This window comes from Cnephaeus nilssonii (genome assembly GCF_951640355.1).
Source record: "Cnephaeus nilssonii genome assembly, chromosome: 6".
NCBI classification, from domain to species: Eukaryota; Metazoa; Chordata; class Mammalia; order Chiroptera; family Vespertilionidae; genus Cnephaeus; species Cnephaeus nilssonii.
The window spans coordinates 71,897,554-71,914,119 of record NC_137077.1 but is presented as its reverse complement, the minus strand read 5'-3'; the positions used below and the strand labels follow the sequence as shown (position 1 = coordinate 71,914,119).

Genomic DNA, 16,566 nt, shown 5'->3' with positions numbered 1-16,566 from the left:
AGCAGCAGTGGCAGGAGCCTCTCTGGCCTCCGCAGCAGCGCTAAGGACCCCTCAGGGGATGTCCGACTGTGGGGAGCGAGCCTAAGCCGTCAGTCAGACATCCCCCAAGGGCTCCTGGACTGTGAGAGGGTGTGGGCTCCCGATGGCACGGATTTCACACACTGGGCCTCTAGTGTTAAATAAACAAATATAAATTATGAAAACAGACTTTCTCCCAAAGAAGGAAAAGTAATATTTTCTTGTCTCTCACATTCATATATTCACAAATATAGACACACTAACCATTAGAATTTCAATAATTATTTTTTGAATACATCAGATGTTTTCAGGATATGGCCTCATTTGAGTTGAGAATACTATAACTGAAGACTTCATAACATTTCCCTTCTTTTATTTTTATCTCTTTTTTACATTGCTCATTTTAAAAGTACTGTTAAAATCTCATAGCAGATGACGTTTGTAACATTCTGAATTCACAGAGAGTTGAAAATCAGAGCAAAATAATGCAAATAAGGTGATTTTAAATTACTTCAGAATCCTAGCTAACATCTGAAAAAGTTTTTGTTCCTTCAAAATGGGGCATGAGGCTCTCTAAAACAACAAAAGCCTTTTGATGAATATACACAGCGGCAGATGAATCTGCTCAGCAATGAGCTTTTCTCCCTCAGTCATCTGCGGTAGCAAGTGATTACTGGTTCACAATAATAAAATGAAAACTTAGTCTGAGCACAGACTGAGTCTGAATTTAGCCCTCAGATGCTTAAAAAAAAACACACCTAAAAAACAAAAGCGTTGCTTTTACAGATGGCATTCGACATCACTTTTACTTTCAGATTTAGAAAGCTTGAGTTATATTTCTGTGGTTTTCTCATTACGTTTGTTTTTCAGTAGAAAACAGGTAAAGGTATTTGAAAGTCAGATTTCAAAAGAGCAGAAAAAAATCCAACATAAAGGCAAATCATGGAAAAGTGAAGAAGCAAGGATTATAGCTGTCGCTAAAATCTTAGCTGCCAAGTGCATCCAATCACCTGTAAGTGTATTGGTCTGTGTGTGCAACTGGCCAGTTTGGTTTCCCACTTCCAACATCCGAGATTTCTTCGTTTGGTATTAAGAAATAAGTTACAAAGATTGAATAAACAGTACGTTTCCATGAAAAGGTGTGCAGTGAGATTTGTTTTTGTAAATAACTGAGAGAAGGAAGTAAGCCGTATTGTCCATCCCTCCATGTGTTCCTCGCGTCAGCACTGACCTGCATCCGGTTCATGGCCTCCCGGATCTGATCGAGGTGATGAGCCGAGCTGAGGGCCTCCAGCCGAATGTCTGTTAATTTTAATTCCTTTTCTCTGAGCTCACTCTTCAGCTGCAGAATTATCTCTGCCTCAGCCTCAGTGCATTCACAGATGCTGAAAAAGGAAACAAACACAAATTGGTGGTTGGGGGAAGCCGGAGGAGTAGGAAAAGCAATGCTTCTCTTGAAGACTGAACTGTAATATTAACCAGCAGGGACAGAAATTATTTGCTGCTGGCAAAACCTAGAGAAAAGGAGAAAGAGTTTTACACACAGTAATACAGTCACAGGTTCACAATTGGAAATAGGAACTATCTTTTTCTTAACCTTCTCTTCCTATTTTCTGAAGTATGAAAACAGTCTATTATTACTGTAAATAAAATGACCCTCAAAAGCCTCTTGTTGCTGAAATTTATGGGCTGCAGAGTTGTAGTGATATTACATTTCATTCTACCCTTTTCCAAGGGACTGAACTCTCTATTTGCAACATATGAAATATTCTTTTTTAAAGAGAAGTTATTATGTTCTTAAAATGTTGATTTCTTGTTTTATGAAATTGTGCAAAGAATAACCTTATTTGTCATAATACCATCTTCAAGTTACCATGAAAATTCAATATACATATTGTAGGAAATAAGTCAGAGAGATTAGTTTTGAACATGGAAATAATGGATGAGTGTTATATAATCCTCCAGCTAGGTTCAGCTGACTCAGGGGATCACAGCTAATGAAGCTAAATCACAGATTTCAGCCCATAAAAGCAGGCTAGTTGAGGGCTGCTGAAAGGTCATATACATTACATCCTCATTGTTGTTCTGTTATTGTTTTGTGGACACCTTTGTAGAAAATACGTCAAAAGAATTTGTTTTGCAGCGGATACCATTGTCATTTAAAATGTGAGAACTAGGTCGCTGATCATAAAATCTTAGTGTGTTCTTCCTTCCTCTGTGAGTTATAAAATTTTTTTAGGATGCACAAGTGTCTTAGATGGTCCTTAGTGGCCCTGTTCCATACGACAATTCTAGGCTAGTCATTGTCACGGGCATACAAGGGAATCTGATTTAAATGATACATAAAACAAAGAGGCGCATCAGAGCACGTTTCTAACAGTCTGCACTCCATCTTGTAAGTTCAAGTGGCTGGCTACGATAAAAGCACTGCGCTGGATTATCTCACACAATTAAAGGAAATGGATTGCGGTTTGGCTTTAGGAAACGAAATTTTGCTTCAAAACCAGAAAGACAGAGGAGGTTTCGATTGTTGAAACGCATGCGAGTGGTTTTAGAAAAAGCAAAAGCAAACACCCTCTAGGTTAGAACCTGGCTCTTTGCAGTTTTCATGCATCACACTCCATTTTACCGGGATCTATGCTTGTAGATGACAGGGCCATTTCGACGTTTCTTTGGTGGCCAGACAAGGGGTGACCTGCATTTAACGCACAGTTAGACAGATCCATGGACAGGTGCAAGTGAAAAGAAGTGAGAGTAATAACTTGGGAAAGTGGAGAATAAGATCGAGAAACACTCAAATTCTAATAGATGTAAGGATTGAAACAAACGCTGCCTGACATTCTAAGGAAGCCCTGAAAGAGGCTGGTAAGGAGATGCGGTAGCAGCACAACCTGATGACCTTTAGAACACGAGTATGGGCTAGGCCTGAGGTTGTTGGCAAAAACCGTTCAGCATTCTGCAGAGGGAGTGACTTACGCTGAGGCCGACTGCGAGGGCTTCATGGATGAAGACCCACCGTCACCAGTGTTATGGGGCAACTTGGGGGATGCTGGAAGAGATGAGTCCGTGAGCTCTTCAATGTCCGAATGTGACGAAGGAGGCTTGGTGGACTTTTTCTTCCCAAAGGCTTGTTTGAATGAGCTTCTCAGCTGAAAAAAGGACAGAAATTACCTTTCTTGTCTATTTGCACTTGGAGAATGTTGCTTTGGGGCGTTAGTTTGCAGGTGCCATCCTAGCCACTGCCTGGGGTCAGTATGTAAAAGCAGAGTATTAACAGTTGCAGCACAGTATCTCTAAAAAAAAAAGATACCATGTTTTGTGTTTTTGTTTTATTCTTGTATTAATCCAGCGTAGCGCAAACATGGAAGGCTTTTAAATAGTGCAGGGTCAAGGGCATGGCTGTCAGAGCACTCATTTAAAACTAAGTACCTTGAAGGGATTTCATTCCCAATGCTTCTCTCTTCAAGGCAATTTGTTTTAAATGGCCACTTTAGCGCTACAATCAAGTCATGTCCTGCTGACAGTATAAACTTAAAAAGCAAAATTAAATCAAATTCACCTAACACTTCATTAACTGTGGTTTTCTATTCAAATTTTCAATTCCCATACTATTTAAAACCAGAATCGGTATCCCCTACAGCTCTATTCAGAAAATGGTTTTACTTCTTCTTTTTAAAATTTGAGATTAAAGTGAAAGGACACAAAGAAAAGACATACAAGGTAATCTGCTTTTAAAGGGTATAAAAGCCTACTGCCAAAATAAATAGCATTCATGCCAAGGTAGGGTGTTTTATATAGATGCATGCCAAATTGCCCACAGTTTATATTCACCTCACTTCCTCTAGAGTTCACCTTGCAGAAACATGAAAGAGTGTGTAATTACAAATCAAGGGAATGAAGGCTGATCAGTATTTTAAAATATTACCTGCATAAACATTTTTTAAAACAAAAAAAAAGATATTTCTCTCATTATTCATAGAAGGTACTCCAGGAAAATCTTCTGAGAGTTATATTTTAGATTCCATCAAGAGTTGTACTTATTTAAAATCTGCTTTGTTTCCTGGCATTAAGCAAAATCCTTTACTTCATTGTTTTAAAACATTTTTGCAATGATAGCATCTTCCCCTCAGTTATTTTAAGAAATTGCTTAATATTATCATAAATAATATCTCTTGCAAACTAGTTCTGTTAAAGTGCATTTCCATATTCCTGCTATAGTCTCCTGCTAAAAAAAAAATAAAGCAGACATTAATGTAGTTGATATCTTACACGGGGAAACTTTATTCAAATGAAAAACCCTATTGATGTGAGGAGTGAGAAGACTTTCATGGTCTCTTCTTTCCCTTTTATCAACTCCATTTCTTCTCTTTCTCCATCACCATCATCATCACTATCACCTTCATACGATCATCATCAATGTCATCACCATCACCATCACCACCATAATCGTCATCATTGCCATCACTACCACCATTACCATCACCATCATCATCATCATCATCACCACTATAATCATCATCATCTTTTTCTTCTCCATCTGCACAATAAATCCCTACAGTAAGTCATCTATTTACAAATGTTATTTTTCTTTACAACAACTTTACAAAGTCAGTATTACTCATCCTATTTTTACAGATGAGAATATTTAGGCCCCACAAAAGGTGAAGTAATCAGCCTGAGATAAAAAAAAAAGAAAAAAGAAAAAGTGGCAGAGCAGGAATTCAAACCCAAGTTTAGTCCCAAATCTAAAACATGCTCTTCAGCACCATGCCACCCTGACCTTGGTGACGAGTGCAGCATTTGAGGTGCCAGTCACTGAATGAGACTCTTTACAAACTGCTGCACATCGCTAAAGCCCCAAAGGATAAAAAGCCTGATCCACTGTGCAACAATGAGCCTCAGAGTTCCTTGAGTGAGGAGAGCTTACCCAGTTTTTCTTTTTCTTTTTCTTGGAATCAGCATCATTACCGCTGCCAATGCTGGAATGACTGGTGGCACTGTTGATACTAGAAACGCTTTCAGAGGAATGCTGTCTTCTGATGCGGAGATCTAGCAACAGAAAGAGAGGATCACATTTGCTCATAAATAGTTAATACTTACAAACAAATTAGAATTTAGGTTTTCTGAGAGGCATTCTGCTAATAAAAGTCAACATAGCTTTGTAAGATCATTTCAATGCAGTTTGGTTTTATAAGTTTAATAGAGTACAGCCATACTTGCTTTAATTAACTGGCTTATCTGCATTAAGATTCAATAGGCATCTCATACAAGTCTCCAGCACTGGTGGTTTAATGAGTGCTGAGTTTTGTCCAAAAATGAAATGCTATGCTAGTGATTCTACTCAATACCTGGATCAAACTGCACTTCCAAAACAATTTATTTCAAATGATTAGTTTCATGGAGTCAGTGGAAACTCATAATAGCATGGGAATTAATTTTGTCTTTTTAGTATGTGTGCTTTGAATAAAGTTACTGAAGTCAAATATATTAACTGTCCATTTCATAGAATCATACCATGTTAGAGCCAAAACAAATCTTGGCAGTCATCTAAGCACTTCATCTCACAGGTTCGGAACTGAAGTGCTAGGAAGTTAAGTGACTGGACAAAGTGGAAGGGACAATGAGAGGAAGAGCCTTAAGAGAGAGAGAATGTGTAGACTGCATTCATGAATTACACAGAAAACATTTCATCTTACCCCTAGCCCCTGCTGATGACTTGGAACAATAGTAACAGTAAAAATAACAACAGGTAATTATAAAGCCAGCTTTTATTCTGTACTTACTCTGCCCTGGGAACATCTAATTTTAATCTTTACGTAAACCGCTGAAGTGAATTGAGTCAGTTAATGTAATTGTCTCTTAGTCACTCAGCTGAAAACCAGAGAAGCCAACCAGAGACCTGGACTGATTCTAATGTCTGGTGTGCTAACTGCCATGTACTTCTAAAAAGCATGTGCTACTTCTCGAGTTTCATATTTTAAGGAGGGTAGCATTTTATATTTAATCTCTTTTTGAAGATATTGACCTACTCCATACAATCAGCTTATAAAATTTATTTATAGTTATTAAAATTAAAAATTTATCTACTTACAGTGACTTGATATTAATTGTTAGTGGAGACATAAAGAGTTTAAAAATTATTTTTAAGGTCAAATCTGCTTTTAGGCTATTTCTATTACTTTATTTAATTGGCTTCAATAAAGATTAATCAAGCATAAATCTCAATGGAACTTATAAGATATTACAAATTATTATATGGCTTTCAAAAATTTTCCATAGAAATAATAGTATAAAATCAAAGCTTTCCAGTTGACTGGTTTATCAGTAAAATGATCCATGCCAATGAAACTGTAACTGGTTACTTTAAAAAGATATAATAAATAAATATACATGTGGGTATATAATATATGTAAACATGTCTCCATCCTTACACTTATATACATCTATATCAATAAGCACTATAATTTTTCCATTAATATAATAACATTCTGACAAATTTTATACGGGAGAAAAACTAGAGCAACTTTTCAGAATCCCTTGAGTTTGGTCTCTTAATTTCTAAAAATAATGATAACATTTACTGATTTTGCATGCCAAAAATATTATAAAAGCAAAAAGCTAAACCAAGCTATATAATTCTGTGCCATTTTGATTCACAAATAAGAACATGATATCTCTGAACTAATATGAAGGTTAGATGAGTAATCAATAGAAAAATGTGTATAGGTATTTATTTGTGATGTAAATTTCTTCTGTAGTTGTCTATAAGCTGTTCTGAACAAGATGTAGTTTTGCCCTAATAAATGACTTTCACAAAGATAGATGTATTAAGCATGAAAATATCCAGAGTTTTTATTATATCCAGATAATAAATTGTATTTGACTTTTATTAATCCCCAATTTTAAAAAGATAGGTAAATTCTTGTAATCATAGGTCAAAAGTAGTCCTTAGAGGTATTAGTTATGTTCAACTGTGACTGTATTTCCAATAAAGATTAACAAAGTCATACTTTCAATAATATCATAGAATGAAGGTCATGCATTTTACTTTTCTCTAACAATTCCTTTCCTGGGCTTATAAGTATTTGATTCAGTACATAGAACATCACAGAACTAGGTAAAGAATGGTTGACCAAATGAATACAAGAATCTGAATGAATGGAGAAGCTTACTTTCAAAGTATATATTTTAGGTATGTGTTCATTCCAGTATTCATTTTCCACTTTCCACCCTTTGCACCACCACTGTCCCAGTTCAAATCACAACCATCACTTACCTGCTTGACAGCAAGAATACCTGTCCAACTTATGCACCTTCAAGCCATTCTTTTTTTTCTTCTTTTTTGATTAAGGTATTACATATGTGTTCTTATCCCCCATTTGTCCCCCCACCCCCCGCACTCATGCCCTCACTCCCCTGGTGTCTGTGTCCATTGGTTAGGCTTATATGCATGCATACAAGTCCTTTGGTTGATCTCTCCTCCTTACCCCCACCCTCTCCTACCTTCCCTCTGAGGTTTGACGGTCTGATAGATGTTTCTCTGTCTCTGGATCTGTTTTTGTTCATCAGTTTATGTTGTTCATTATATTCCATAAATGAGTGAGATCATGTGATATTTATCTTTCTCTGACTGGCTTATTTTGCTTAGCATAATGCTCTCCATTTCCATCCATGCTGTTGCAAATGGTAAGAATTCTTTCTTTTTTACCGCAGCATACCATTCTAAAAACAGTAGCTGGGAAATCTTTTTAAAAGAAAAACTTCATCATCACTCCCTCACTTAAGACTTTTCAATAGATTCCCATTTTAATAGGAATAAAAGTAATTTAAATTCCTAAATATGGCCTAAAAGTTCCTCAGTAGTCTGGTCAGTACTTATTCTCCAACCTGGTACTATTTACCTTATACCTTTGCTCATTACCTTCCTTGTATTAATTTCATAAAGGCACTAAAATCTATTTTCTGTCTCAAGACCCTTCTTGAATATTCCTCTCTTATTTTAAAATATGACTTGGTACTTATTCCTTGGATCTCTCACTTGTTGCTAATTAGAGAGGCCTTTCCAAACTATGCCACCTGCAGGAGGTTTCCTGGTGCCCTCACTCTCTCTGACACCTGTCCTCATCTATTTTAGAACTTGTAACTACTTGGGCATGCACATTAGCTACACCAGTGATCACGACGATTGTTTACTTTCTGCCCTCCTACAGATCAAAAATTGATGGAGACAAAGGCTATGTCTATTTTGTTTACCATTTTATATTCAGAGCTTTGTGCAGAGTGTATCGCATGTGATAGGCAATCAATAAGTACTCACTGAATAAATTTATTCTTATTAGTCATTCAACACAACTATGTTTGCCTGACATTTAATTATTTACTGTTGACTGCAATTTAATACATGTTTTGTCAAATTGTATTTGGTATATCTTAAGGATATACTATTCCATGTTTATGCACAGAGGTAGTGACTTAAAAAGCAACAGCAGGTTTTGAAAAATATAAATACAAATTTCCATTACCTTTACCTTTCAGCCTTATAGCAATTATTTAGTTATCAAGTCATAATTGTTATATATAATATACATAAATTACCTTTTGTTAGAATGGATTGTGAGCCCTTGAGTATACTGGCTCTCTCTCTCTCTCTCTCTCTCTCTCTCTCTCTCTCTCTCTCTCCTTGCATCTTTGTATTTCAAGATCAAACAGAGTGCCTAATACACAGCAGATGCTCCGATAATGTTTGTGAATAAATAAATAAATTTATTCTATTACAGACTGCTATTATTTATCAGGCTTTGTTAATAAATGTGATGCACAAATACAGAGAAAATATTAGGTTAACATAACTTTATAAATTACTATGTGATTTTACCATAGTTTGATCTGTCTGTAAAAGTGCTGCCTCACTCCAAATACATAACTTAAGATTACATGTTAAATTTTTTCCTGACATAAAGATTTTAAAGGTCTCAAAAACCTTTATTATTTAAGAAGACAGATGTGTAGCCTATATAATCACCTTAGTAACTCAAGAAAATATACATAAGTCCAATTTACTGTAAAGTTTCTCCATATAGTAAGTCACAATTTGTGTTCATTGATTTTAATATTGAATTTTAATATCCTATATACCTATATTGAACCCTTTATAACTATTCGTGGAACTATTTGTTTTTGTCAGCTTTAAATCTTGTAAAATTATTTTTAAATCTTTTTTGACCAATTTGTATCACTTGTATTTACTTTAGGCACCCTTTCCCCATTTTTGAGCCAAGAAATTCCTATTTTTTAAATTCTAGTAGGAACATTAAGCTACCTGTTGCCTAAGATAAAAGGAATCCTCCCAGAAAGTTTTACTTCAGTGACTTTACTGTGTTGAAGAAAGGATTAAGCTTTTTAAAATCCCTTCTGGACCTATTTAGGACACGAAGATTTAGAACATAAGCTGCTTTGTTATAGCTCTAAGATAAGCTTTAAATATGCAGTAATTTTCCATGCAGCATGTAATCAACTCCCCCACATGCAAAGTTGCTAAATTCTTAACAGAAGCAGTCTCTAGAGAACTAGTATGTCTCACTTTATATAACTGTTTTCCTAAAATTTAAATTATGTTTAAAAATTATATTCTTTTCTATAAAATTTGAATAAGCACCTTTCATAGGTTAGGCATCATCACAGCCACTAGGATTAAGAAAACATACCACCCTACCACAGAGCAGGAGAGGCAGTACATTAAGTAAATCAAGGCACCAAAGTATAATGCACATTTTGATGGGGGAAGGACAGCTATAGCCAGAAACCCATCACAACAGGACCTCATCCAGTTTAAGGGTCAAGGAGGCATACGTAGGCTAATTCTTGCAAGGTCTCAAAAAATTTTTATGCTGCACAAACAGGGTAAAAAGTTCCAAGCAGAATAAACAGAATATATAAAGAACTTTTGAAGAACTGGAAGATGTTCAGGCTAGGTGAAATATGAAATATGCAATATGACAAAAAAGCAAGGTCTAGAACAGTGTCTAGCACATGATTGGTAATCAATAAATATTTGTTGCCTAAATGTAGCTGAAAAAGAGAGATTGTGTCAAGCTAAGGGGTTTGTATTTCATCCTAAAGGCAATATGAGATTCATGTATGGAGATACACGTTGTTGGACAACTGCTCTAGTTGCAGTGTGAAGAGTGAGGTAAAGTGGTGTAAGATGAAGAGCAGGAAGGCTTTAGGAGTTTCTGGCCATGGTTCAGGGAGGAGCTGAGGGATGTTGATAGTAGGATCAGGGAAAGGGGAACAGATCCAAGAGATAGTCAAGGGGTGGAATCAATTTGGCAATTTCTTGAGTGAGGAGAGGAGGATTTATATGTGACATACAGATTTCTGGCTATAAGAAAGGTGCCATTTACTGAGGGAAGGAACACTGATGGCAAAGCAGGTGTGAGAGAGAAGATGGCAATTTCAAATTTTTAGATGTCGAGTTAAAGCTGACACACAGACATCCAAAGATAACCAAATGGAGTTCCCTCTTTGGCAGCTGTATATACAGATCTGTGACTCAAGAGATGATCCTAGATTGAAGAGATAGATTTGACAGTTGGCAACACGTAAATGACAAAGCTAGAGCACTAGATGATTTTGTATAAAATTTTAGATAGGATGGAGAGAATCATAATGTAAAAAAATCATAATGGACCAGGTCCTAAGAAATACCAACATTTAACAAATGGATACAAATGAGTTAACCTACAAAAGAAACTTTAAAAGAGATTTCAAAGAAGCAGAAGAAAAAACTAGAAATGTGGACGTCATGAACGTTAGAAAAAAATGAATGTTTCAAGTAGGAAGGAGCAGGCATTAATATCAAATGCTGTTACCATGTCAAATGCAATAAGAATTTTAAGTGTTTTATTGAATTTAATGTCATATAAGTCATTATTGATCCTGAAGGGAACAGTTTTGGTGGAGTGGTGAGAAGAGAGGCAACATTCCAGTGGTCTAAGTGTGACTGGCTGCTGAAGACATTGAAAAATTCCATAAAAAATTCCTAGAATTAATCTGGAAATGGGAAGAGAGGTGACAGGCATTCAGAATTTAGGTAAAGAGGTGAGCATACTGAATGCTATTGAAAAGAGCTGAAATGTGCATTAGTGGAATTTATGTAAAAAAAAATAAGATATTAACATAGAGCATTTTTCTTCAGTATAGGCAATATAACCATCAGGAGTTCATCAGGGGTGGTGGCAGAGAAAATGATTGCATCATTGTTTAGAATTATTGACACATAGTAATAATGAAAAACAGACCAACTTTCAGTCATTGTCTTACTGTTTTTAAATTCTCTACAAAAAGTGTACATTTTTACTGTCCTTACCTCCCAGATGAGTTGCTCCCTCTAAACCCACTACTTTGTACTTTGATTTTATTTTTTTATATAGATCTAGATTTTCATACTCCTTACTGGGTTTATCTTGCTTGAGGTCAGATATAAATGCATTAACCAATCACACATCCTTACCTTCACCAAATCAAGTGAAGAGAAATGTGTATATAACTATAGAAGCCAATTCTTTAAGATCAGTTTAAAAATTATTTGACAATGAAAGCCACTCTTAAATTCTGAGATTCTGACTACATTAATACCACATACTCATAATAAAAAAAAGTCACTGAGTAAAAGCAGCTTTTATCCAATTAGTAAATAAAATAAAGTACGAATGTATTGGATGCAAAATGGCAATCTTTCTAAATATACCTTTGGGAGGGTGATCGGGACCATTTAGAGCTCCCTGGATGGCAGCCTGGGCAGCAGAATTCTGGGCCTTCAGCATTTCAATGGTTTCTCTTAGTTCTATGAGTTCAGACTCCTGTGAAACAAACAGATTAGAAGCTGTAATCCCTAGAAAGAAAAGTAAACTCTTCCTGTTGTTCAAAATTCACCATCCAATGGGTTTGATTTATGTAGTGCTAATGCCCTGGGAGATGTGGATATTTGGCTCACCTTGTCAAGTTGTATCTGACAACTTATTACTTACTTAAATGTAAAGGAGAAATATTTTTTTTTTTCTTAGTTGAGGCCCGGTGCATGAAATTCGTGCACGGCGGGGGGCGGGGGTTCCATCAGCCCAGCCTGCACCCACTCTAATCAGAGACCCCTCCCTCTCACAATCCTGGACTGCTGGCTCCTAATCACTCACCTGCCTGCCTGCCTGGTCACCCCTAACTGCCCCCCCCCCACCGCTGGCCCGATTGTCCCTCACTGCCTCTGCATGCCAGCCTAATCACCCTAACTGCCCACCCTGCCGGCCTGGTCACCCCTTACTCACCTCCCTGCGGCCTGGTCGCTCCCTACTGCCCCACTCTGCTGGCCTGGTCACCTCCTACTGCCCCCCTGCCAGCCTGGTCACCCCCAAACGCCCCCACACTGGCCTAGTCGCCCCTCACTGCCCCCCCTATCAGCCTAATCACCCCCAACTGCCCTCCCCTGCTGGCCTGGTTGCTTCTTACTGCCCCCTCTGCTGGCCTGGTCGCCCCCAACTGCCCCCCTATGCTGACCTGGTCAACCCTAACTGCCCCCCCTGCTGGCCTGGTCACCTCTTACTGCCCCCCCTGCCAGCCTGGTCACCCCCAACTGCCCCCCTCTGCCAGCCTGGTTGCCCCCAAGTGCCCACCCCTGCTGGCCTGGTCATCCCCAACTTCCCCCGCTGCCGGCCTGGTGGCCCCATACAGCCTGCTTGTTCAGTCATTTGGTCATCCCTCACTAACCCCCCTGCCAGCCTGGTCACCCCACACAGCCTGGTGTTCAGTCGTTTGGTTGTCCCTCACTAACGCCCCTGCCAGCCTGGTTGTAGGCAGCCATCTTGTGAGGGTGTGATGGTCAATTTGCATATTACCACTTTATTATATAGGATAAATATGATCTGAATAGTCCTTATTCTTTTCAAAGGGTGGCACCCAGAGCTGAGCAGTACAACATGAAGCATGATATCACATTGCTTATTTTATACCAAACTTATTCATGCAATCTGTGGTCAAATTGCAAAGTTAACCTTTTGCACTCGGATGTCGAGATTAAAATTACTCTTTGAATGTGTCAATAATTTGAAATATAAAAAAATCCAGATAAATAAGTTTGTATGAAAAGAAACTCCAGTTTTTTATTCTACTGCCACATTTTGTAAAATCCGGGGTATTTAAAAAATTAAATCCCGAGTAGAATAAAGGAATTGAGAAAAAAGCGAGTGCAAAGGGTTAAATATCAGTATGTTCTGGTGACCATATTGAATTTACTATCAACTGGAAATTCCACGTTTTTGTCAAATAAGTGATTTTAGGTTTTTGCCTCCTGTATTTAGCACTTGGGGGATGGATTCTTTATATTTAAGTATAAAACATGGAACTCATCCATAACTCATTCCTATTAAATGCAATCTTATTAAATTCTTCTGGCATATTCAAGGTCATTTTAAATTTTGATACTTTTCATCCAATAAATTCCTAGTATGGAGACCAAATTTCACCAAGCCAAAAAACATAGGATTTTTAAAAAAGTGAATAAAATATATGTATTAGTCCTTAAAAATAGTTAAATTACAAAAAAGTTTAAAAATCAAAATTTAAGAAAAGATCTATCTTTTATTGAACTTAGGTAATTTTAAGGTATGTCCCAAGGAAAATTCCTGGATAAATTTAATCTTTCATATTTGTTTAAGTAAATTTATACCAGATTTGATACACCATGAGAAAGATAACAAAGAAGAAAAAAAAGAAAGAGTGCTTTTTCAGCATAGACCATATTTCCATCAGGAGCTTAAAAACAAGAAGTATCCTTCTTGGTAGTGATGGCAATCCTAAAAATTAGAATTTCTGTCAGCCTCTTAGAGGGAGAATTCCTTGATGATATATTTGTCATTCACCATTTTCTCTAGCATCTCTGGCAGAATCAGGCTTGGGTTCTTCATCCCAAGGTAAATAGTTTATCCCTACTCAAGTCTTCCCAGAATATACAAAAAAAGTAGGATTATGACAACTGCCTTTGAAGGAAACTGCTACATACATGGGAATGTCCAGTGATGATTCTATCCTTACACACTTACAAAAAACATAGACAATGCAAATTAAATGAGATCCAGGTTTGGAATAGACACCTGGTGCCTCCTATATCTATTTTCATTAGATATCTGACATATTCCTAACCAATGACAGATTTTTTTTTTAAAGCAAACCCTTTTATAGACCTCTAATAGCTTAAAAGTCAAAGAATATCATAATGAAAATACAATACAACCTCCTGGATTTGTAGAGAGATCTTCAAACACTTGACTGTAATTTCATTTGTATTTGTTTATAAAAAAGAAAAAGATCATGTTTGTGGAAAATTTCCAATGTCATACACAAAATTCAGATCCAATTTATCACATTTCTCAGTCTCTCCAAGTTCTGTCTATATTCTGTCCTTGCCCAAGTAACAGAATGTTTACCAAATTTAATTTACTTTTCTTTAAAATAAATCTTCCAAGAGATAAAATGTTTACATAAAATTCATTCTGCATTCAGAAATTTATTCACAAAAAGATATATATGGTGCATATTTAATGAATCACATAACTCATATAGTAATGTTATAAACATGGATTAAATATGAATAGAAATCAGATTTCATTCTTGAATTTAGAACCAGTAGTGCTTGCATTGTGAATTAAAAGTCTGCTAGAACATTGGTTTTAGGTTTAAATAGGAAAAATAGAAATGGGATCTTATGCAAATGTCTAAAAATTTTTGCTTAATTTTATGAGTTAGCTGACTTATTTCAATGTCAGTGTTTTGAAAAGATTAGAAGTAGAATGTTCCGGAAATGATGCTTTTTTAGAAAATTGTGTTTAATATGAGATAGAAGAATTGTCACTTTCTAATATTAAGTATCTTATTTTCTTGATTTTTAAAATATATACTTACTAGTGGCCCCGTGAAATTCATGCACGGGGGTAGGGGGGTGTTCTTCAGCCCAGCCTGCACCCTCTCCAATCTAGGACCCCTCGAAGGATGTCCTACTGCCGGTTTACAGGGATTAGGCCTAAACCGGCAGTCAGACATCCCTCTCACAATCCGGGACTACTGGCTCTAGCCGCTCACCTGCCTGACTGCCTGCTTGATTGCCCCTAACCACTCTGCCTGCCAGCCTGCTCACCCCCAACTGCCCCCTGTTGCTGGCCTGCTTGCCCCCAAATGCCCCCCCGCCAGCCTGATCACCCCCAACTACCCCCGTGCCAGCCTGCTCACACCCAACTGACCCCCCTGCTGGCCTCCTCGCCGCCACCTCCCCTCCCCACTGGCCTACTCACCTCCAACTGCCCCCCTGCTGGCCTGCTCACTCCAAACTGCCACCCCCCGCTGTCCTGATCACCTCCAACTGACCCCCACTGTCAGCCTGCTCACCCCCAACTGGCCCCCCTGCTGGTCTGCTTACCCCCAATGGCCCCTGCCATCCCATCCTGGCCTGATCACCCCCTGGCAACCCAAGGTCCCAGCCCCTCCGTTTTTTCTTTTTCTTTTTCTTTTGTTCAGCACCTCCTTGAGCAGAGGCCAGGGCCGGCTGGAAGCAAGTATCTAGGATTTATTTATCTTCTATAATTGAAACTTTGTAGCCTTGAGCAAAGGCCAGGGCCAGCCAGGGTGGGTGGGAAGCTTGGCTTCCTCCATTGCCAGGGCAACCCAAGCCTCCTGCTTGCTCCAGCTCCGTGGCCGGCCGCCATCTTGGTTGGATTTATTTGCATACCCACTCCTGATTGGCTGGTGGGCGTGGCTTGTGGGTGTAGCAGAGTGATGGTTAATTTGCATGTTTCTCTTTTATTAGTGTAGATGTTGAGAGTATTACAGGTGTCCACCCTTTCCTCCATTTCCCTCCTCCACCCCACCCCACCCTGCCCAAGGCCTTCATCACCCTATTGTCTGTGTCCATGGGTAATGTATGTATGCATACAAATTTTTTGGTTAATCTCTTCCTGCACTCTTCTTCCCTTCCTTCTGAGTTTTGTCAGTCTGTTCCATGTTTCCATGCCTCTGCTTCTATATTATTCATCAGTTTATTTTGTTCATTAGGTTCCTTGTTTATTTTTAGACTCAATTGTTGATAGATATGTATTTATTGCCATTTTATTGTTCATATTTTTATCTTTTTATTGCCATTTTATTGTTCATATTTTTATCTTTTTCCCCCCTTCTTCTTCTTAAAGAACACCCTTTAACATTTCATGTAATGCTGATTTGGTGGTGATGAACACCATTAGGTTTTTCTTGTCTGTGAAGCTCTTTATCTGACCTTCTATTCTAAATGATAGCTTTGCTGGATAGAGTATCTTGTTTAAAATAACACATATTAGTAGACTAGTTGTTATGCAGTGTGACACAATAAAACAAAAGGAAGAATAACTAGGTAAGTAATATTCTTTATATAACTTGGAAAAATCACATCTATGAAAATATTAGTTTACCAAATTCATATTAGTAAATTTTTAGGTAGCTTTATAAGTATAAACAAGCACCTATTTCATCCTC

The 16,566-nt window shown here is 37.6% G+C and overlaps 1 protein-coding gene across 4 annotated transcripts in view; it reads right to left on the bottom strand.

Moving 5' to 3' along the window:
* Positions 1 to 16,566, bottom strand: part of NAV3 (neuron navigator 3) — an 837,665-nt gene that overhangs the window by 39,267 nt on the left and 781,832 nt on the right. For all 4 annotated transcript variants that reach the window (XM_079773450.1, XM_079773452.1, XM_079773453.1 and 1 more), the window contains 4 exons: positions 11,768 to 11,879; positions 4,946 to 5,067; positions 2,995 to 3,167; positions 1,250 to 1,403 (listed from right to left, as the gene is read on the bottom strand). In XM_079773450.1, coding sequence (XP_079629576.1) covers positions 1,250 to 1,403; positions 2,995 to 3,167; positions 4,946 to 5,067; positions 11,768 to 11,879 — 561 coding nt within the window. The remainder of the gene's footprint in view (positions 1 to 1,249; positions 1,404 to 2,994; positions 3,168 to 4,945; positions 5,068 to 11,767; positions 11,880 to 16,566) is intronic.